Genomic DNA, 24,113 nt, shown 5'->3' on the forward strand with positions numbered 1-24,113 from the left:
GCAGGGTGACCAAAGCCCGGCCTGAGACCCAAGGGCCACACTGATCAGCTTTGAGGTCTCAAACATGTTACTCAATTGCTCAGCCTAAGTTAGCTCATAGGTAAAGTGGGGAGAATAATATTTAGTATTTTTAAGAGAATCAAATTGGTGATAGTCACATATGCTTAGCACAGTCTCTATAGAGTAAATGAAGTTATCCAGTCCAGTGTGGAGGTGAGGACAGCAGAGCAGTGATGACACTGTTGTCAACTCTGACCCTGACTGTGGGTTCCTAGGGAAGCTGAGACAACACAAGGATACCTGGGAGCTGTCTAGAAGGTGCCCCTCCCTGGCCATGCTGTTGAGAGGAGGCTGCCTCCACACCCAAACATCAAAAAACATAGTTCTGGTCATTCAGGGCCAAACACATTCCCAGTGGTATCATCTCTATGGGTTTGGCAAGCCTGGGAGGGCACATTGTGAGCAGCACCTAGAAGCCACATCCATGCCCAACTGCAGGGAGACTTGGAAAAATGGATACCCTAATCTGGCATAGGAGGGGAGATTCTAGACAGGCTTCAGCATCTCAGATACACAGGCCAAGCTGGGTATCTGAGAAGGCATCCTAGAATGGTCTTGAGTATGTGGATAAGACTTCAGTAGCAAAGCAAGGTGAGTGAAGGGGAGCATGATAAGCAGGTATGTGTGGATTCAAGGTCATGGCCAGCTCCATGGAAGAAGCAGCCTCTTCCACACAGCTCTGTGGAGGTTCCTCAGGAACACAGAGTATAGTAGTACCTGTCTAGGGGCTGACACACAGGAAAGTTGCCTTGGGCACTTCCACCTGTAGGTGCAGGTCTTGGGCTGGGAAGCAACTTGGGCCACTGGTGCCAATTCAGTCCTCTGGCATTTCTGGAGAGGGCATGCCAGGGCTGCAGCTATAGCCCAGTCATTGCCTTGTGGGCCTGGTGTCCAAATCAGACACAGTGCCAAGAGAATTGGGCCTGACTCCACGGTAGAAACCATGCTCTCACGTGATCACCTGTAGTTCTGCGTAAAGCCTTAACACCTTGTTTGAGAGACAAGGACATGGGCCTTGGCATGTTCAGTAAAACAAGGACCAGTAAGGGTACAGGAATCCAGAGCCCAGACCAGTCAGTGACAATACCTGCCTTGCCATGGTGGAGACCTGTCATAGAATGACACCTCACAGCCCAACTGTGGGATCCTACCCTTATGGATATGAGTGACTCTTACCTATTTGTTCAAATCATGGTCAGCTCTCTGCAGAGTGAAGCTTGTCCCCTGGGAGCTTGTTCATGGGTCTTGCCTTAATCCTTTTCTCTTACCCTCACCATCTTCCTTTCCTCATCTCTTTTCTCCCTTCCTTCAACCCCAATATAGGAGGATCCAAAGTGGGAATTCCCTCGGAAGAACCTGGTTCTTGGAAAAACTCTGGGAGAAGGAGAATTTGGAAAAGTGGTGGAGGCAACAGCCTTCCGGCTGAAAGGCAAAGCGGGGTACACGACTGTGGCTGTGAAGATGCTGAAAGGTACCTGTCCAGGCAGCACACACAGGTAGCTCTGTCATGCACAACTGTGGGAGCCCCAAGGAGTAGACGAAGCCACCCAATAGCCAATATGCTGGCAGCTGTCCTGGCACCTCCTCGAGAGACTCCCATGGTTGTTCTTGAGTGGCTGAAGCCTGGGGACCCCGCATATCAGGTGACGTGGGTCAGGGTGGTTCCTGGAGCAGGGCGAGGCCTTTCTTCCCTTGGAAGATTCTAGAATGGTATTGCTTCAGTACCAACATTGGGTAAAGATCCGAGTTTTTAAAAATTTAAGAGCCCTTTTTGTTTCGAACTAATAGTTATTCCCACCTCACTCTGCCCCATTTATTTCTCACAGCTAATTGTCTGCTGGGGTTCTGGTGAAGAGACAACCTGAGAGGACTGGCCCTACTCCCAGGGTCCCCAGCAGACTTGCCAGTTGTGCCACAAGTTTGGATCTGAGTGGTCACACAAACACACACACACACTCATGTTTCTCACAGAGACTGGGCAGACGGTGCTATGCTGTGGCTGGGCTCTGGCCCAAGTGGGCTAACCCAAGGTCCCAGCAGCAGTGTGGTGGGTGAATGCTCGTTTCTGCACACATGGATTCTAGTGCAGCAGTCATGGGGCCACACAATACAGTGCTTCTGGATGTTTCCCCAGGCCTTCAGACTGGGGTCACCCCTTACCCAAGAGACCCACACATCCTGAGAGGCACAGTGAGGCTGGCCAGGGGCCTCCCATGTGTGATACAGGGGGCCCTGATTCCTGATGTGCCATCTCCTCTAGAAGTTGTCCTCTCACTTCCAGACAATTCTGCAGCCAGAGGTAGGTCATGGCACAGCTGGGCAGTAAGCCATGGGACTCTGACTCAGGACTGTTTAGCCACAGCTTCTCAAACAGGCACCTCCACACCAGGTTCCTGGTGGGAGACTAAACCTAGCTCCACCCGCTCTCAGGATGCACACCCTCCTCATGGGAAGAGTAATTCTGTGAAATCTTGTTATGTTTACCTTCCTCCAGGGCCTTGCCCCCAACTGCTGAGTGCTTGGCCATTGGATGTTTGTGGGCATCAGGGAGTCCCCTTATCTTTCCAAGAGGACTAATGGGGGAGGGGGGAGTCTCTGTGCACTCCTGTCTTTGGAAGATGGTGATTACAGGGAAATAACGCCACTTATACATAGCCCAGCCCTGGGAGGCTGTCCATGGAGAGATCCTACTTATGTGGATGTTGGGTACTTGGGTTCTTATTCCCCAGAGGCAGAGCAGACCAACCATCTTATGGGCTGAGAGTAGCCCCAAGCCGTGGGATCCTTGGGTACAGTATCTGAGAAGGAGATAGTGGGTCCATGCGGAGCCTCAGTGTGGGTTAATGTGACCCTGAATGGTCACAGAAGGGGTTTCCATGGGGATGGGTTTGCAACCTTCTCTGTTTACATGCATTTCAGAGAATGCCTCCCCAAATGAGCTACGGGACCTACTGTCAGAATTCAACCTCCTGAAGCAGGTCAACCACCCCAACGTCATCAAGCTGTATGGGGCTTGCAGCCAAGATGGTGAGACTGGCCACAGGACAGCAACTGCCTGGCACAGCCCTGGGCTGTTGTGCTCTTCTTCCTCCCTCTCCCCATCCTTTTCTTCTCTGGCCTTTTGTGCTCTGTCTTCCTGGAAGCATGTTCTCTGGCTCTGGCTCCTGGCTAGAGCCTTCTATGTCAGTGAGAAGGCTAGCAGGGGCTGCTGTAGGAGTGCTTACATGAGGCCACTGCTCTGGGAGTCCTAGGCCTACTGGGGCTCCCCAGAGGTCTCTGGTAACATTCTGGTTGTTAGCACCCTGCTCCAGGTAGAGCTCCCAAGCAGAGAGTTCCAGAAATGGTGATGCCTTCTAGGGACCTGCTGGGGGCTAGGCATGCCATAATCTCCAGGTGACCCCAGCCCTGCATGACAAAGGCATTGTCACCATTTCTCACATAAGGACCCAGGAGACCAGCTACCATGGTCCTCTTACTGTGTGTACACACGTGTATGTTGGGGGGTATGAGGGGACAGGGAGGCAACGGGAGATGGCAGCAGGGATGCTGGTCCTAGAGTTGGGTCTAGGATGGGGACAGAAAGCTGATGGGCCATTTGTGATCCAAACCCTCTGCCTCCATCAGCCATTCCCAGGCCATGCTATGGCAGGACCAAGGATGCAGAAAGGCTTGACATCCTAGTAGCTGGGGTGTGCATCCCCAGGAAACATTGAATGCAGTAGCCACTGCCTTGGGCACCCTGGGATAAGGTCATGCTTAACCACCCAGGCAGTGGCTTCAGCACAGGCCTCACAGGGTGGAGAGCAAATGATGTGAGAATGACCTGGGACTTACCATATTTTGCCGTGTATAATGCGCACCCACGTTTCTGGCCCAAACTTTCAGGAAAAAATCTTTTGTTTTAATTTTTTAATTCAATTTTTTACTTATTTATTTTTAGACACTTGATTTTGGTTTTATAAAGGAAATGTAGCATTTATTTTTTTTAATATATTATGGTACAAGAAATTTTAAGTAACAAATAATTACAAAACACAAGAACAGATAAAAGGCATTTCGGGTACTACCCGAAGGGATCGGGTACTACCCATGAGTAATGCACATCCTTATTTTTCCCTCAAAAATTCGGGCAAAAAAGTGCACATTATACACAGCAAAATATGGTAAGTCCTGGAGCTGCCCACAACCCAGACATTTGCCACTGAGAGCAAGGCTGTGCCCATCTGCCTACTTACTGGTAGGGTGCGGAGCTGTCCTGAGAAGACCTGCATCCCCTCCTTTCTGTGCTGTGGGAGGTGCACAGAACTGACTTGACTTCCACCTGCCTAGGGTTTGGCAGGCAGCCAGCCCACAGTCCCCTCTGCCCCCAGGGCCACTTCTCCTCATTGTGGAGTATGCCAAGTATGGCTCCCTTCGGGGCTTCCTGCGAGAGAGCCGCAAAGCAGGTCCTGGCTACGTTGGCAGCAGAGGCAGCCGCAACTCCAGCTACCTGGACAACCCAGATGAGCGGGCCCTGACCATGGGTGACCTCATCTCCTTCGCTTGGCAGATCTCACGGGGGATGCGGTACCTGGCTGAGATGAAGGTGTGTGCTGCCCCAGCCCAGCACCCCTACTACCTATGATGGGCCTGGGTTTTAGGGGACTCTGCTATTATATTTCTTGCAGCTCGTCCATCGGGACTTAGCAGCCAGAAACGTCTTAGTGGCTGAGGGGCGAAAGATGAAGATTTCGGATTTTGGCCTGTCCCGGGATGTGTATGAAGAAGACTCCTATGTGAAAAGGAGCAAGGTACCAAGTTCTGGGGTGTGCTGGCCTGAAGTCTTTGGCTAGTTGGGGGCAGTGGTAGGGATGCACATAGGATGGAATCAGAGCCCTTAGAATACCTGGAGAAGATCAAGCAGATTTTTAGAGTATAAACTTCTAGCCCTCATTCCCAAATCCCTCCCTGATCTTGGGTCTCCAGAGACCCAGTTTAGGACCGATCCCTGAATCTGTTCCTTCTCTTCCTGAGGACCACATCAGCTCTTTCTGAGCTGGGCCCTGAAGCTTCTCTTGCTTTTAATCACTACCACTTTTGAAGGTCACCTAATGCTTCAGAAATAGCCATCTTCTTCTCCACAGTGTCCCTCTCCCTTCTACAGAGGGAAGGTCACTGTTTCCTTTCTGTGTAATTTAGCAGTTTTCCCAGAGGAGAGCGAAGTGGCCATTCTTTGCAGGAAGGAATAAAGCATGTTATGGGGAGGGGGCGTTCCCCTGGGACAAGGGCCTGGAAATCCCTGGCTGGGTGAGTTTGAAAGGTGCAAGGAGGGCCCTAGAGATGGGATCCAGAGGCTCAGTATAGGATTCACAAAAAGCTTTCTCCAAATCCCTGAAGTAGGTGGTTGGGCCCCTCTGGGGGAATCCAGTCCATGACATTGGCCAGTTTCCTATGGCATTCATCTTATCCCTCTCAGTTCCACTGCCCACTTAGCCCCTCTCCTGCAGCTTCCCTCTGACGGACAAGACAGGGTCAGCTCACAAGCCATTGGAGTCGCAACTGACCTGATATTCAGAACAGGTGCTGCAAAAAAAAAAAAAAGAAAGAAAAGAAAAGAAAAGGAAAAGAAAAGGAAAAAAAACCACCAAAGGCAACTGTATACACTTCAGCTTAACTCAGAAAGGTGGGGTGAAGCCCTTATGTTGCCACAGCTGTGTGGACAATGTTTCGTTTTTTCTAGGGTTTCTATTGTGACAGGATATCTCAGTACTGCCAAAGGGGAAGTAGAGAGGGGCTACTCCCCACCCTGGCAAGGGATGTGGACAGAGCCTTCCTGTTGTCGCACTGATCCTCCAAGAAGGCCCAGTGTCGCAGAACAGAGAGGCACAAGGAGTCTAAACACAGGGCCCTGGAGAGTACAGATGGCAGGCAGCATTGTTGCAAACATGTGCTCCAGAAACAGCCACACTTCACTAAGGACATTAATCCTAAAGAATGCTTTAAAGAAAAAGGAATTATAATAAATGCTGCATTAAAATCCAGTACATACATTTTTTAATTGATTTGTGCCTGAAGACTTACCTACTGAAAAGCTATCAACTTGTACTGGGGACACTTCTGGTCAGGCTGGCAGAATAAGTAAATTATGTTTGTCTCCTCCCACAATCACCTCAAAATTACAACTAAATTATAGAACAATCACTCTTCAGAACCACCTGAATACTAGCTGATGAACAAGTCTGTAACCAAGAATATAAAGAAGTAGCCATGTTGAAAGTGGTAGGAGAGGCAGAGTTGCAAAACGGGCTGGTCCCATACCCATGTGTGGCAGTTAAGAATCAGGAGAGACATCTCAGCTGTGGAGGTCCCCACTGAGGAGTGAGGAGTCCCATCCCCACACCAGGATCTCCAGCTCAGATCACCAGTACCAGTAAGAGGAGTTCCCACAACAGCTGGCTGTGAAAATCAGTGGGGATTCCATTCAGATGAGACAAAGGGGCTGCTGTAAACCCAAGAGTCCTCTTAAAGGGCCCAAGCATAGACTCACTCACTCTCAAACATTCACCCTGAGCTCCAGGAAAGGCATAACAACTCAAAAAATGCCAAGGACAAACAGGGAGGAACTGAATTGTCCGGCTTCAGAGGAAGGGCAGGAGGGGCAGCTTTCTCTAGGAGCAAAGTACCTGCAAGCATCATTGTTGAGCTGTCCCCCAACCCAGCTTAGAAGTGTAGCCAGGTATGAAGTCTGAGTTTCCATTAACCAGGCTAACATGGTTCCCATCCCTCCCTGATGATTCTCTTATACCCTGACTGGCCCGAATCTCTTTCAGAGGCTAATTCACACAAGCTGGCCGGCCTGTGCTTGCACTGCAAAATTTTCTAAAATCTCTCAAAGGTCTATAGACCCCAAGAAGAAGCCCTTGGCCTTGATGTGCCCCATTCCTCTTGCTAAGTGGCCCTAAACCTGACAACAGTGGTAACTGGCCTTGGTTCACAGCATAACCACTATGAGGTACCTCCAAACCCATAATAGGCAGCTACCAATCAAAAGTCACTTTGTAGCTCCAACCAGGTGGCTCTGGGCCAGACACAGGCAGCAGCTGACCCTGGCCTACACTGAAGCCCCTCCCAAGAGGCCTCCAAACCAACGCATCTGGTGGCTAGCTTCATACCACACCAGAACACCACCCAATTGGCACTACAAACTTCATATCCAAAAGGTGGGTTCAGCAGGCACCTGAGCCCCACTATAGCAAATCTCACTCCTGGGGTAAGCACTTGCACAAGAGCTTGTCTGCTGTAGTCATGGCCTACATCAGCATGAAGGTCACTCGTGTTCACTTACATGCCAATGGCAGTCAAAGCTCAATTACAACAGGAGGTCACAAAAAACCATACAGGGGACACCCCAAGAGCCTCTAGCTCAAGTAAACAGGGAGACTGTGCCACAAGGTCCCACAGGACACCTACTACAGGACACCTACTAAGACCACTCTTGCCAATGCCAAGAGTGGGAGGCATAGATCTCTCTAGTACACAGAAACAAACACAGGGCAGCTGCCAAAATGGGACAGAACTGTCCCAAATGAAAGAACAGTACAAAACTCCTGAACCTAAACCAAACAAACTGGAGGCAAACAATCTACCAGATACAGAGTTCAGAACAATGGTTATAAAGATGCTCAATTGAACTGAGGAGAAGAATAGATGATCTCAGTGAGAACTTCAGCAAAGAGATAGGAAGCATATAAGAGGAGATAGAAACAATTAAAAAACATAAATGAATACAATACCTGAAACAAATACATTAGATGGAATCAACAGCAAGTTAAATTAAGCAGAGAATTGTATCAACAATTTGGAAAACAAGGGAAGCACCCAATCAGAGCAGCAAAATCAGAGACAGAGAGAGAGAGAATCCCTCAAAATGAGATTAGTTTAGGGTATGGGACATCTGGGACAACATCAAACATAGCAATATACATATCATAGCAGTACCAGAAAGTGGAGACAGCAAGTGAGTAAGGGACTGAGAACATATTTTTAAAAATTATGACTGAAAACTTCCATAACCTGTTGAAGGAAAAAAACACAGAAGTCCATGAAGCACAGAGAGTCCCAAGCAAGATGAACCCAAAGAGGTCCACACAAAGAAATATCAATTAAAATAAAAAAGGCTAAACACGGGCAAGATGCCAGAGGAGTGAATGGAAGTCACACTGACCCCCTCCCAGGACCAATCTGGAATTACAACTAAATTGTGGAGAAATCACCTGGAACCAATGACTGAACAATAGCAAGAGACACACAGAAGAATCAGCTTTAGCACAACCTGATTCGTAAGGAATGCCCTGGAGACTCAAGTAGGCCGGCTAGGTGCCCACAGGCAGAAGCACGAGAGGGATATTTAAATGGCCAGTTGGATCCTCCTGAGAAGAGGGGTCTAAACCATAAGCAGGGATCCCCAGCTTATAGCACCAGAGCCAAAAAGTACACAGATAACAGCCAGCTGCAGAAAGCGGCTGGGTTGCTCTCTGCCAGAGATGGGCGGCTGGAGATACAAAGAGCCATTTAAAGACCAACATATTAATTTTTATTTGCAGTCATTTACCCTGGGCTCTGGCAAAGGTGGGGGCAGAGTGGGCTGGAGACACCTGAGGGGAAACTGGGGAAGGAGGCTTTGCGGGTAGAACTGAGAGAGTGGCCAGTGGGATCCCGCTACTGAGGGAATAGTTGGCAAGATCCCGGTGCTGACTCCTCCCGTGTATGGCAGCAGCCATCAGGCTCAGGCAGATGAGTGGCAGCAGCATTAGAGGAAACAACAGCCCTGCCTCAGGAGTAACAATGTGCTGGCCCTGTGGTGCTTAAGCTTGACTGCTGAGTACAGAGTGACAGACACAGATAATAGATCCCTGGCTAAAGTGGGTGCAGAGTAGATCGGACACTTGAGGAGAGACTGGAGGCAGAGGCTTTGGGGAGAAAGCTGAGAGAGTAATCGGACGGATCCTGGTGCTGACTGCTCCCCTATATGGCAGCAGCCGTCTTACCCAGGCTGACCACTCCACTGAGCAACAGCAGCATAAGAGGACACAATAGCCACACTCCTAGGAGGGACTCTGTCCCACCCTGTGATGCCTAAGCCTGACGAGTGCAGAGTGACTAGATTAACAACTGAAGGAACAGCCACAGACAGTAGATTCCTGGAAGTCTCAAACAGACTGCCTAAGGTCAGAGGGGACCAACATCTGACATCATCAGAAGCAGATACAGGAAGAAAAAACGTCAGTAAATTCTAGAGGTTACTGAGATGAAATCCACTGTGGTCTCCATGATTAGCAATATTTTCTTTACTACACAGCTTTTTAATGTTCACTTTAGGTCCGCCAAGTTTATACATAATAAGTCATTAGATTTTATACTAATAGTTTATTTCTCTCCTTTTCTATAATATCCTTAATATCTTTACAGCCTCATTAACACCAGTTAGTGTGCTATTGTTAGTGGGACTTCAGGGGAAATTGATTTTTGTGGAAGTGGGTTTGTTTCCTGGGCTTTGTGGCTTTGTTCTGGAAACACCTGCACAAAAACACACAAGACATGATGAGCAGCATGACCCTGTCAACCAGGTGGAGGGAAGGACCCACCAAAGAATGACCAAACAACAATCAAAACCCAATTACTTCCAGAGAGTCAACATGAACAGCATAAAAGGCATTCAAAGAGCAGCAAGTTCAGGAGATCAAGGAGAAAGCACCACTGAATCTCACATGTCCCCAACAATAGAAGTTCATACCACAAAGACAGGAAGTCAAGACAAATCAATTTAAAAAGCAGAGGCAAAATAGAAGAGACTGACAAATAATGAGAAGACAAAGAAACACCCCTCTCCCAATCGAAAGGAAAGGAGGAATCCTCAGGGAAATAAAGGAAATACAGGCAAGTAAACTATCAGATATTGAGTTCCAAACAATGGTTCTAAGGAAGCTCAATGAGCTCAGTGAGCTCAGAGAGGATTACAGAAAACTACAGGGAAACTATGAGAAAATTACTGCAAACTATATCAACATGAAAAAGGACATAGAAACTATCAACGAGAAGCAAGAGGTGATGAAGAATACAATTTCTTAATTGAAGAATACAGTAGAAGGAATCAAAAGCAGGCTCAATGAAGCTGAGGATTGAATCAGTGAGCTGGAAGACAGAGTAGAAAATAGCTCCCAGAAAGAGCAAGAAATGGGAAGAAAGCTCATAAAGAATGAAGAGGCATTGAGGGAAATGCAGGACAACCTGAAATACAATAATATCCATATAATAGGGTTACCAGACGGAGAAGAAGAGCGGCAAGGGAAAGAGAACCTGTTGGGAAAAGTAATGATGGAAAACTTCCCTAACTGGAGGAGAGGAAAAGTCACACAAGTCCAGGAAGCACAGAGGGTCCCATTCAAGAGGAACCCAATGAGGCCCACTCCAGGACACATCATCATTAAAATGGCAAATATCAAAGACAAACAGAGAATCCTAAAGCAAGCAAGGGAGAGACAGGTAGTAACATATAAGGGAGCCCCAATACGGCTTGCAGCTGACCTCTCAACAGAAACGCTGTAAGCCAGAAGGGAATGGCAAGAAATATTCCAAGTCATGAAAAGCAAAGGCTTGCAACCAAGACTGCTCTACCCAGCAAGGCTCTCGATTAAAATGGAAGGCAAAATAAGGAGTTTCCCAGACAAAAGAAGGCTAAAAGGCTACACTCCACCAAACCAGCACTGCAAAATATGCTAAAAGGGACTGCTTTAATATGAAGAAAGTTTCTATGAATACCCAGGTCCTTTCAGAGTTGCCAATACTTCCTATTACTGATATTTTTAATACTCATTAATCTGATTGTGACAATGATGTTATTTTAATTGTTCCTTTACTATTTGTTGAAACTAAACCTGTTTTGTGTATTTCTTGCCTATTTCTATTATTTAAAAAAAGTTTTAAATGACTTTTTGGTCTTCTTTATCCATTTATTGATTAAAGGTTTGTAGAACTTTTTTCTCTAAAAAACAACCACCCCTATTAACCATGTTTTAGATGTGTTGCAAGTACTTTTCTATTCTATTCCTTGTCCTTCAACTTTTTTATATGTATATTTCTATATACTTAAATGTTTAATATAGTCATATTGTCAATATTCATCACTTCTGGGTTTGACTATTTTACTTCAGGTCATGAAAAATATTAGTTCTATTTTCTTCTAAAACTCCTTAGAGTCTACATACTGATTTTTAACTCACCTGAATATTTCTTGTACAATGTGTGAAATGGGGCTCTACATTTGTTTTATTTCAAGTAATAGTGGTCCACGCACCTTATTTGTTGAATAAGCCTTATTTTACCCATTGATTTGAAATATCAACTTAATCATATATTGTTAGACAGATAATATACGTTTGTCTCTAGAATGCTCATTATATTTCATTGATCTACTTGATTATTTCTGTGCTGATGTCATGTTTAATCGCTGAGACTTTATAATGGTTTTAATTTTTTAAAATATTTTATAAACAACTTTGACATTTAAAAAAATAACTAAAATCAATCTGCATTTAAGAAAGCGAGGTGGAACTCCTACCTGTTGCGACAATATGGATGGAACTGGAGAATATTACGTTAAGTGAAATAAGCCAGTTGATGAAAGACAAATACCATTTGATCTCACCTATAAGTGGACTCTGTTCAACAAAATAAACTAACGAACAAAATAAACCACAGGCATGGAAACATGGAGCAGACTGAAAGTGACCAGAGGGGATGGGGAAAGAGGACAATGGTGGGATGAAGGGGAAGGGAGTAGACAAAGTACATGTATGAATGACCCATGGACATGGACAACAGAGTGGGAATTGACTGTGGGAGCAGGGGATGGGGTGGGATGGGTGGAGGGCATAAAGGGGGGAAAAAGTGAGTCAACTGTAATAGAAAAAACGATGTATAAATTTTTAAAAAGTGTATTATTTAATTTTTAAAAAAGAACATGCTCAAATTTATGTGACCATCAACTTAAAATAGACTGCTATATAAACATAGCTTGAGAATATATGAAGCATATAGTAACCACATCAAAAATCTGCAAAAGATATACAAGAAAGAGAAAGGAGTTCAAACAACACTATAGAGAGTCATCAACATGCAAGAGAAGACTTGCATTCAGGAAGAGAGCAAGAGAATACAGCAAGAGAGAAGACAACAAGAGAATAGAAAAAGAATAGAGAACTCAAAAATAATAAGAAAATAATAAAACAAAAATAAATACATACCTGACAATAATGCCTTTAAGTGAAAATAGATTAAATGCTCCAATCAAAAAATGAATGGATAACGAAGAGGTGATGCATATGTGTAATGGAATATTACTTGGATATGAAAATGAATGAAGTCTTACCACTTGCAACAACATGGATGGACCTAGAGATTATTGAAGTAAGTAAAATAGCTTGGACAGAAAAAGACAAATGCTGTATTATTTCACTTATGTGTGGAATCCAAGAAATAAAAAAAATATACTAACAAGCAAGACAGGACCAAGTTCATAGATACAGAGAACAAGGTAATGGTTTGCAGATGGGAGGAGGGTTAAGGGGCTTGGTGAAAATGTGAAGGGATTAAAATGCAAATTGGCAGTTACAGAATAGTTTCTGGGATGTAAAGTAAGCAAAGCACAGGAAATATAGTCAGTAATATTGTAATAACTATTTATGGTATCAGATGGGTACTAGACTTAATCAGGAGGATCATTTTGTAAGGTATATAAATGTCTAAACACTATACTGTGCACCTGAAATGAATAGAATATTGAATGCCAACTTTGAAAAACAAAAATTTTTTAAATTGTGTTGGAAATGATTTGTTATGTCTGATGCCAGTACCTCTGCAGTGGGGGTAGAGGGGGCACTCTTCTAGAAAGTGCTGAAAGGGTCCTGGCATAAAAATGAGAGAAAAACCAGCCTCAAGGCACACAAGCAGATTTCTTCTCTCAGAACTTCTCACAAGAGCCTTTAGTGCCTTAGTTTGCACATGAAGTCTCCCAACGTCATTCACCCTTGGATATTAGGGCAGATCTTGCTGGATGATGTCCTTGTCCCATGACTGGGCAGCAGCACCCAGAGCTGCTCAGATGTGGCCGTAGAGGACCTGGCTTGGGCTTGGTATCAACTCCTTGGGTTTCTTCTCAGCAGGAATGTGCTATGTGACAAGCAAGCCCTGTGTATCCATGGACAAGCCAGCTGACTCCCTCTAGCATCTCAGCCATGCCTGGAAGGCCTAGGCTGAATTTCCAGCCCCTCCAAACCATGCTGCCAGATGTGCACCCAGGAGTATTCTGGGTGTCATTACTCAGTACCCCCCAGAGCTGGAAGTGTCTAGGACAGGGCTACTCACTCCTCTAGTTCCCAAGGTGTCAGAGCTACATTAATGCCCTTGTTTCATCCCCTTTTTAGGGTCGGATTCCAGTCAAATGGATGGCAATTGAGTCCCTTTTTGATCATATCTATACCACCCAAAGTGATGTGTAAGTGTGGGTGTTGCCTTCTTGGGGTGGAGATTACGTGTTAAAGGGACTATGAGACTTGTCTGGGCAACTCAGCTAGGGAAAGGCACTGGCCCTGCATGCCTCTCAGGCCATGCTACCAATCTGCAGTGACCCCCCAACCTGAGGGAGCTTCATGTCTTCATTGAGCAGATGACCAGGGCCCAGGCAGTAGTTCTGAAAGCCACAGTAACATTCATGAGAGCAGTGAGCAGTAGCTGCAAATCCCTTTCCCTTCCCTATCTTCTCTTCCCCCCTCTGCTCCCCTCCTTTTTGTGGAAGTCTTAGTGACACCCGGGTCCAGTCAAACAGTTCCTATCCTGTGGGCCTCAGCAGGACTGGGCTCAGGCTGGGGCCCTGGGATTTGTCCCTGACACAGGTGGAAATGGCTTCGAGTAAGTTCTAGGCTGCTGTGCCCCAAACTGCTCAAAGACAGGAACCAAAACTCAGTCTTCCAGGTCAAATTACAGACTTGATCATTTTCAAAAACACAACCGACTTGTTTCTTCTAAGTGTTCTGACATCAACAGATGTACATATCTTGAATAATGTGGGCCGTGACAAGGCAGTTCTTACAGTATTAAAGTGTTTTTTGATGATGGAAGTTAACTATAAGACAATTGGAAAATTTAGACTAAAGCATGATAAAGAGACGAAAAGTCAATTGGATCCGTAAGTAACTACTCCAGCCTGCATCTTGCTGCACTTGCTGGGCTGCTCTGGGCCATCCCTGCTGCTTCAGGGAACCATTGCCCAGTGCCCCTTTTGGGTGTGGAGGCCAAGTTAGGAAGCATCACAGCAGCAGGGACAGGGCAGACAGATTGCTATTCCCACTTCCATCCTGCATACATTGGTGCAGTGGGATCCAGGCTGAGACTTGCTGTCTGCAGGTGGCTGCGGGGGACTTGGGGCTGATGGGTGAGTAGCTGCTGGGCAGATGGATGTCTGAGCTTCCTGGAGGGTGCAGCAGGCCTGGTGTGGCCACTCACTGGTTGTCTTATTCCATATAGGTGGTCCTTTGGTGTCCTTTTATGGGAGATTGTGACCCTGGGGGGCAACCCCTACCCAGGAATCCCTCCTGAGCGGCTCTTCAACCTTCTGAAGACAGGCTATCGGATGGAGAGGCCTGACAACTGCAGCGAGGAGATGTGAGCAGGCTCTGAGTGGGCCCAGCCTCCCTGATACAGACACCCTGGGTCTGAGAGGGAAAGGGCTCATGCATGTATTCTCTCCCTACTCCTGAGCAGCCCTGGGTGCCAGTCTGTGGTGAGCTGGGCGGTGAGCAGTGACAGGGCAGATCATGGCAGGGCAGAAGCCACAAATCGACCCTTGGCCATAGTGGCAGATGCTGGGGATCCAACTCCACTGGGGGAGGTGGATGATGCAGAGTAGAGCCCAGGGAGAGGTTGTGGGAAGAATTAGATGAACTTCAGACTAAGAGAGCAGCTGAGCCCAAGGACAGAGACCTATCCCTTCAGGTCACTTGGAGAGGGGCAGGTAATTCAGACTGGCCCATTGGACACTTCCTGGGGAGTGTCCAAGTGGAGGTGCAAAGTCAGGCAAAGGGTAAGCAGTGTAAACCCAGACTTCAACCAAAAGTCACAAGTTTCACACACAGAGGTTCTCTCAGATGATTCTCAGAACAAAAGGGTTGTCTGCATGCAGAGACATACTGGTCCATTTATTCCACAAAGTCAGTGTGCTCCTGCCATGTGCCCAGCTCGGGGCTAAAAGGTGAGTGGCACCACCACCCTGGCAGCCTGGACTGGTAGCCAGCTGCCCAGAGCTTCACACATAGCAGCACGGGAGGCCTTGCAGCCAGGCTGGGGCCCCACAGAAGTGAGGATGTGATAAAGGTATAAGACAGAAGTGTGGTTGGCAGAAGTTCTTGTTTATTTCCACATCTAGTTCATCCTTCATAAAAGTTTTAAGGGCTGGCATTTCCCATTCCGCCACCATAGTGAGCGCAGCATCTTGTTAGCTATTTACCAGTATTCCTGAAAGGGACATGAAAACAAATCTCTCTCAAGGAAAGGGAAGCTTATGGTACAGACCACGCTGAGCCCCCAGTGACCCCTCAGACCTTGCCCCAGCTCAGAGAAGGATGTAATGATACAGAAACAGGTTTTGGGTATGGGAACAGAGCCCCGCAAGCCCCAAGCACTGCTGGGTGTGTTGGCCATGACAGGGTTGTAGCCACCCATCTATACTTCCCACCAGGTACAGTCTGATGCTGCAATGCTGGAAGCAGGAGCCAGACAAGAGGCCAGTGTTTGCTGACATCAGCAAAGACCTGGAGAAGATGATGGTTAAGAGAAGAGTAAGTACCTAGAGCATATTCCCAGTGCTGGCCACCTACAAGCTGACCGTGGCAGTAGGGTGTGGGAGGGGGGAATGGGTGGGGTGTTTCCAGCCTCAAAATAGGTCCATGGAGGTTTCTGGTTCCAGGTACAGAACAAGGTTATACAGGGGAAGATTGTCATACTGACTTCTGAGGGCACCAGGCCCCTTGGGCTTCTTTTCAAGTCATGAAGGCAACAAGATTCTTAGTTTGGCACTTAAGAAGAGCTCCCAAAAGATGGGTGTAGGAGGAAAATATTCCAAAGCCAAACAAAAATCACTGGAAGAGCTGATGTGAGCATCCTAACTTCAGATGTTCTGAGGGGCCTGTGTAAGGTGGGAAATGACTAGGGAATAGCACACCAGCCCCTGCTAAAGGACCCCTTGCTGTAGCTGCATGTGACCCACAGGAAAATGAATTCAGCATGCCAGATCTTCTGAGTTTTAAGGGATATTTATGTTAAGTTTCCCAGTTTTTAATGTTAGCAACTCATTTAAATTTTCAAAATCCCAATGTGTGCCTCCAGTTTACAACTCTGCCGGAAAATGAGAGAGTCAACAAAGTTTCAAGTAGTATTCATTGAGCAACTGCTGTGCACCATATTCTGTCTTAGACCGTGGAAATGCAATTAAACTAACAAAGACCCTGCCCTTGCAGTGTATACATAGAAGTTTCATCCTCACATTTACTGACAGTTGTAATTTCTTCAAACAGGAAAAGTAAGACTCATGGTCTAGACCGTTTGTAATAATACCTAACATCAGTGTATCACTTAGGCAGAGCCTCCAAATCCTGTGAATGAAGGGTCCTCTTAAACAAGAGGTGATAGTAGTGATAGCAGATGCCAAGAGATGGCCTTTCCTAAAAACAGTGCTGAGAAGCAGAGAGGAAAATGCTGAGACTGTTCTTTACACATTTAACCAGAGCAGTGGGAATAGCAGGCACTGCAGGATTGTCATGCTTGGGGGCTGAAGCCTATGAAAAATCCACATCAATGACTGTGGATTTCAGAGTCCTGATGTGATGTTTTAGATGGCAGAAGTTCTTGGAAGAAAGCTGGAAAGTGTCCCGCAGAAGGGGGATGTGCCTTAGCACTTCTGCATGAGTAATGGGGCTGCAGCGAGCTTCCCCAGAGCCCTGGGTTTTACAAACAAACCAGTTCCCCAGTGTGGGGCATGTTGCTCAGTGCTGCAGAGATAGGACCAGAACAATAAAGGAGGACATTTCTGCCCCCAAGGAGGTAACTTTCTAGAGGGGGAGCAATGAGGACTATGGAACAGGGCTAGGTGGGGCAAGGGCTGTGGGGACCTCTAATGCTGGTAATCTGGTGAGGGGCTGACAGCTCTCAGAGAAACCAATAGGATGGTATGCGATGGGACATGGCCAGGGCTTCTGCCTATGGAGATGTATAGTAGTGGCACATGTCCAGTAGTGGCACATGTTGCGGGGTGGTGACCAGCCATCTATCTCTTCTAGGACTACTTGGATCTGGCTGCATCCACCCCATCTGACTCTCTGCTTTACGATGATGGCCTCTCAGAAGAGGAGACGCCCCTGGTGGATTGTAATAATGCTCCCCTCCCTCGAACCCTCCCCTCCACGTGGATTGAAAACAAACTCTATGGTAGAATTTCACATGCCTTTACTAGATTCTAACGACATTGTTCCTCTCTGCACTATCCTTACTCTCTGGAATGCTTTTTAAGAGTCTTCCTGGTATGAATGAAACCAAAGTCTACTCTGAACCTTTTTATTTGTAATGTCTGACTTTACATCCTTTCACATTTAGGCATTTTTGCAGCTGTGTGTGTGTGTGTGTGTGTGTTTTTTTTTTAAGGATGTGAAAATAAGTGTAATTACCATACTGCTCAGCAATTTAAGATGATAAAAAGCAGGGCAATACACTCAGGGGATATTGAGAAAATGATGAATAAGTCATTTCTGGGGTGGGTATCAATTCATAGTACTCCTAATTTAACTACTGGGATACACTTACCCAATTGGGAGAGGGGGTGTGGTGCAGAATGTAATTTAAAAAGAAGGAGCCCCCACCACCCTGCCTGCACTGAATGCAGCCAGTGGTCCCCCAACCCCATCTGGGAGGGTGGGCAGTTCTGGGAGACCCCTTGGTGGGAGGTGCCCAGCCACATGTCCCACATCGGGGAGGTCACACATAAGCTGCTGTTTTCACATCCTTTGCATTACACACTGTCATGAGGGTTGTCACTTATGAAGTCAGTGCTAAAAGCTAAAGCAAATGCTTTTTGAAATAATGTAGTCTGTGGTGCTGTGGTCTTGCAATGGACAGTAAATGCGGTTCTTGCCAAAACTCCTTCTTTTGTCTTCAATTAAATACTTGAAAAATGTTACTGTTTCCTAACTTCATCATTGATTATTTTATGAAATCTTGGAGTTTCAAGCATTTTGCAGCTGATATTGTTTCCTTTTGCATGTCTTCTGAGTCACTTGATTCCTTGCTGGCTTTGGGCCTGGTGCTACATGCCATTTGTCCTGTCACTGCTGTGGAACTCACCCTTGTGCACCTTTGAACTGGGAGGTTCTCTCCACCAGGGTTACAGACATTTTATAGAAGCTGCCTGCTGCTGGGAGACATTTAGTACAGCAATGTGCTGATGCTTTACACTGCCTTAGAAAAAGAGACAGGCCAACAAATATGTCAGGTTTGAGAGTTTGAAGCTTATAAAAGTCAAAATTGGTAGTTTCTGTTAAGTTACAGTTACCAAGAGAGCTCATGATATGTCCTCTAAATACGTGTTTTGGAAACCTGGAGCATGAAACCGTTCATGTAATTGGCACAGAAACCAGAAGTTTGGTTTGAACCTCAAAGGGAGTTTTGCCAAGGCCTTACTGTCTGCACATGAAATTTTGATTCTTCAGTGCAGAACAAATGATCTGTTTTCATTTTTAGGCATGTCAGACCCGAACTGGCCTGAAGAGAGTCCTGTACCACTCACGAGAGCCGATGGCATTAACCCTGGGTGTCCAAGATATGCAAATGATAGTGTATATGCTAACTGGATGGTTTCACGCTCAGCGGCACAATTAATGGACTCATTTGATAGTTAACATTTGTTTGTAAAAGGTAATGGACTTATAAGGAAAGGAAACATGCTGAGACTGTCACCGGTCACTCATTTAGCCCTTTCCTTTGTCTGGTGACTTTTCCTCCTAGCAAACGTTGTGCTCTGGATGGGCACTCCTAGTGCAGTGTTCAGGTCCTTCCTTCCTCTTTAGCCTTTGGCAGCACCAGTGTTGGTCTGTGTTCACCAGAGATCACCATATTCTGTGCTCACACATTTGGGTCCCTCAGTTACTACCTGGTCTGTTTGATTTTTCTTGTTGCTACCAAATTCGGCAACAATATTTAAACATGAAGCACATACACATGCCCCCCACAAAGACAGCAAGGAAAAATATTGGCCCAAACAACCTGTCCTTATTGAGAATGGGAGCGTTGGCAAGGCCCAGTGGTGGTGTCAAAACCATACCAGGGCTGGAGTGGGACAGAGTATCTTGGGGCAGGCCTCAGTTCAGCATTCAAGATCCTGGGAATATTTTTTAATTAAATGATTCTTAGGTTTAGCACAATGGAGAGATTTGATGCCATATTTGGCGTGTAGACAGGCAGTGTAAGGGAAGAGGGCTCACAGACATATTTGTTCTATTTCTGAGTAGTCACTACCCTGTCTAGAACAGTATGAAGAAAAGGGGCATTGGAGTAGAGTAACCTCCAGTTCAGGGACTGCTGACAGCAGAGATGTGGCTGCTGTGAACCCACCCCCAGCCGTCAGTACACTGTATGTCCAGAACCAAAAAGCAGTGGCTCATATTACACATGAGGAGTGGGTGGAGCTGGTGCTGTTTAAAAGGGACTATTTATTTCATTATGCTAGAAGTAACATTGACAATTACCAAGGACCACTACACCTCCAATTATAATTCTGATGTGAAAAAGACAGTGTTTTGGCTCTTACAGAGCTTGTATGAAAAAGTACATGTATCCACTTTTCCTGTGTTTGTAATTTAATGCTGCTATAGCAAGACATTTTTAGAATCTGTCCATGATTCATAAGCTTCCTCTCATTCCTCTCTGCTTGTTTGTGGTCACAGACACTGTACTCCTTCCATCTTGTGGGAGTAGTTTTTGGAAAGTCCTGATGGCTTTTCTGTTGTCTGAACACTGTAACTTTACAGGTGAGGATTGGTTACCAAGACACTGCCTCATCTTGAGATGTAAAGCACTGTGAAACGACTCAACTGTAGTTTTATCACAATAATGTATTTTATTGGCATTTCACAAAAGCAGTAAAATTATGGCATTTTTGTGGCCAAAAAGGCTTGGCTGAGCATGCATTGGAGCCTCATGGTGTGCGTGTGCGTGCCTCTGTATACACACCAAGAGAGAGGGCTGGAAAAGCACTTACTGAAGATATAACATGGCTTGTAGCTGGGGCCATTTTTCAGATACACTATGATTAGTTCTTTTACAAATATCTGGTTGTAAGATTTTGGTTTTCAGATGTGCTTAATGCTAGTCATTAATTAGGGATAAACTCAAATTATTATGCCTACCCTATAAGTGTGTTGCTATAGCAGGTTTGTTATTATCAGGGTGATAACCTCGGGTCTCAGTACTGACTCATTGATTAACTCTTAACTAATAATTTATTTGTCTAGTCCTGAGCTATAAAAGTACTCATACTTTTTAGTCTTTTCAGAATTTCCATGCATATATGCAGAAGTTACTAAGTATTAAGTATTACTGAGTATTAAGTAGCAATCTGTCAGTTATTAAAATTTGTAAAATCTATTTGTGAAAGGTTATTTAAACCATACTATGTTAATTTGCTTTTGTAAATCAGGGTAATTAAGAAAACAATTTTAGTTATGTAAATAAAGTTGTGTCATAAAATGTGCAAACTAATTTCCTCTATTTAACATCCTAGTTGGAAATATCAGGTTTTTTTATTTTGAATTTTCAATGCAAGGATTAAAATGTTACAGGTGAATCTATTGGAGTAACCACTGAGGAACTAACAGTGATGGAAGGTTAGGAAGTTCTTGGTGATATTAGCAATTTGTCTCATACAGTATGTATGTGAACATGCACATTATAGAAACTTAAAATCTCACTAGTTCTGCCGTTCAAAGAATTCCTTCAGGTTTCCTTCTCAAGAACAGAGCAGCAGCCAGTGTCAGGTTTGGATGTTTGTGGTTCCCTGGCAATGTACTTCTTCCTTCCTTCCTTCCTTCCTTCCTTCCTTCCTTCCTCTCTCTCTCTTTCTTTTCTTTCTTTTTTTTTTTTTTAAGATTCTATTAGTTTTTAGACAGAGGGGAAGGGAGGGAGAGAGAGAGGGAAAGAAACATCATTGTGTGGTTGCCACTTGCACACCTCTTACTGGGGACCTGGCCTGCAACCCACGCATGTGCCCTGACTGGGAATCGAACCAGCAACACTTTGGTTCGCAGACTGGTGCTCAATCCACTAAGCCACACCAGCCAGACCTACTTGCTGCTTATTTCTTGAAGCTGGAGTTGGACAGTTGTGTGAAAGAGGATGTGGAAGACTATGGTCTTAACTGAAAGTCCATTAGAAGTTGGAGGAAAATTATGTGCCCAACCACTGTGAAGTTTAAAATACGAAATTCTTCTGTTTCCATCCTCCTTTTTGACTGTGTCAGAATTCTATTAGCTCCTCCTCAAAATGCCTGACAAGGAGCAGGTCGGTCAATTGTCAAACATGAGTTGTTACCAACATAAATCTGATTTGTGGTTGCTGAGGGCCTATGTCATTCCCCGAGTGCATACGTACACATATGCACACACAGGCTCTTTCGTGCCTCACCCAAGGGCTACGCATGCCCTGGTCCTACAGCTGCTAGCCCTCGGCACCTGCATCTGCTTTCAGTTTCTTCCTTGAGTCTGGACCACAGGGCCTGGAAATAAACCTAATTTCTAGGGTTAATTATTTGTTACAGCCTTTACCTCTGAATGCTTAGAAACCCATGATGAGAAAAACTAATACTGAAACACTAACAGCCCCTTTTCAGGAGCATAGAACTTGCTCTAGAAGTGTTTGTGTTTGGTTTATTTTTCCTAAAAAGCACATTCTCTGATATCCTCCACAAGCAATCCCTTCCCACTACAAGACCAGCTTATTTGAGTATAAATTTAGTTGAATAAAATGTCTGAGAACAGGCTTGGACAAATAATTTATACATAAAATAAAATTTGAAGGAAAAGCACAATCTACTACAATATAAATAAAGCTTTTTTCTAAGGCAGGTTTTCTCTCCTTCCAGCATATTCACACAAAGGATATTTAATTGGTGGTATTTTGGGTGGTTATGGGAAGTGCCTAAGAAATCTTACCTCTGTGGCTCTGGAAGATGTAGTAAGAGTGGGTATGAAGGGCACGTGCAGGGGGCTCAGGCCCCTTACATCTCACTCAGCATAAAGACACATGTGGAGTTTATTATCTGCTCATGTGCCATTATATACAGAAAGCACCTTCACCACTGAGGCCGCTTGTCCTGTCCCCAACCCTTCTCCACTGCAGCAGTCTCAACAGCCTTGTTAGAACTTTGTAGAGTCTCCCATCTCTTTAGTGAGCTAGGACTCATGTGAAGGATTATCTTAGCTAAAATGATACAAAACCAGAACCTGTAGGTAGAGAAGTTTTCAAGTTAGAGCACACTGCCATGTCCTGCAGCTGAAGCTAGATAGGTAGTTGTCTAACAGCTGGGAGAATAAGTTTCATTCCTCAAGCTAATGAGGAACACACTTTGAACACCTCCTCAAAAAATACAGTTAATCCTTGCAAGTCATGTTTTGATTGTCATGCCAAGCGACAAGATGTATTTGCAGATGTTTCTGAGATGTGCTAAATCACAGGAGCTGTCCAACCAAGATCTCTCAACGAGAGCCCAGGCAAAAGAGCATGATAGGTAGGAAATCAGGCTGTGGTGGCTGCAGACTGCAGGAACATCAACATCACAAAGAACTGGGCCAGGCAGTGTGGAGGGAGCAATGATCTGAGACTACCCCAACCACTCTGACTTCAGAAGTTCTGTTCCACACAAGGAAAGACCATAATCCTACATCCTTCCAATGACTGAACAATTCAAATTCAAAATGTGGTCAGGCAAAGTAAGGAAAGTGCATTCTAAAACTTTAAATGAATGAATGAATAAATAAATATTTTTGAGAAGGAAGTCATTTTGATGTTTCATACAGACAATATTTATCAGGCACACTGTTTAGTTCTTGAATAAAAATGCAAAGTCCATTTTAATTTTGTGTCCATGTTTTTATTGTTCTTTGTCAATTTTTTAAACAGTACCAAAGTAAACTATTTTCTTTTTTGGCTTCTCTTGTTTTTCACCTGTTCTCCAGTCCTTTTCTTCACTTTTCATTCCCCTACTGAGGAAAATCATTCCTATGGGCTGAGAAAGGGCCTAGCCCTGGAAAAAGAAGAGTATACAGCCTGAGGCAAGAGACTTTGTCCAGAGGACTTCAGGGGGTCTATACAGCGCCTGTGTCACAGTACCTGTCCTGAGAGGCTCCTCTCACCAAGGTCCTATGACCTGCTCCATACTTTGTGCCTTTCTTTTGAGAGATTTAAAGAGCTTGAAAATTTTCCTGGAAACTCTGTGGCCATAGGGCCTGAGAGGCCAGGAACAGCCCAAGGGTTTGGGAGACTTCATGAATGTCTGTGGGAGAAAGGAAGATTATGGGAAATGATTTTTTAAGAGTAGGAATAACACAGAGGAGGGGAGGATTCTGGTCTCTCTCAAGACAGTCATTGAAAAAAGTGAAAGAAGTAAAAGAAGTGTTGTGGGAGAATATTGTATTTTTTGAGAGGTCCAATGATCTATAACCTTAGCATTGTAGAAACAAAGACTGTCCAAACCCAAATGAGAATAAGCAGAAGCTATTTATCCTAAACTGGCTATAGCAAGGTATTCCACTATCACTTTTTTTTGGCAGAGACTTAAAGGCAGGCTACTATCAAGACTGCATGACCTCGACAGTAGAAATAAAAAGATGGGGAGGTTCCAGGTGCACTCTCATCAGAGGTGATTGGCATGGTGAAGCTGGAGGCTGGCTAACTAGAAGCAAGACATGTTATGTGATTCACCT

At 45.2% G+C, this 24,113-nt stretch overlaps 1 protein-coding gene across 2 annotated transcripts in view; it reads left to right on the top strand.

Annotated features, from left to right (window-relative positions):
- RET (ret proto-oncogene) overlaps window positions 1-20,211 on the top strand; it is a 68,418-nt gene extending 48,207 nt beyond the window's left edge. Inside the window, exons 12-20 of one of the 2 annotated variants that reach the window (XM_054576857.1) lie at window positions 1,384-1,531; window positions 2,980-3,087; window positions 4,431-4,645; window positions 4,728-4,850; window positions 13,521-13,591; window positions 14,620-14,757; window positions 15,830-15,929; window positions 17,427-17,574; window positions 18,880-20,211. In XM_054576857.1, coding sequence (XP_054432832.1) covers window positions 1,384-1,531; window positions 2,980-3,087; window positions 4,431-4,645; window positions 4,728-4,850; window positions 13,521-13,591; window positions 14,620-14,757; window positions 15,830-15,929; window positions 17,427-17,574; window positions 18,880-19,037 — 1,209 coding nt within the window. In that variant the 3' untranslated portion in view covers window positions 19,038-20,211. Of the gene's footprint in view, window positions 1-1,383; window positions 1,532-2,979; window positions 3,088-4,430; window positions 4,646-4,727; window positions 4,851-13,520; window positions 13,592-14,619; window positions 14,758-15,829; window positions 15,930-17,426; window positions 17,575-18,879 lie in introns of those variants that run through there. The other variant, XM_054576858.1, reaches the window with a different exon arrangement.
- The last annotated feature ends 3,902 nt before the right edge of the window (window positions 20,212-24,113 follow it).

The sequence above is a fragment of the Pteronotus mesoamericanus genome, unplaced genomic scaffold, assembly GCF_021234165.1.
Source record: "Pteronotus mesoamericanus isolate MK-2021 breed Mesoamerican mustached bat unplaced genomic scaffold, CSHL_Meso_final contig_35, whole genome shotgun sequence".
NCBI lineage: Eukaryota > Metazoa > Chordata > Mammalia > Chiroptera > Mormoopidae > Pteronotus > Pteronotus mesoamericanus.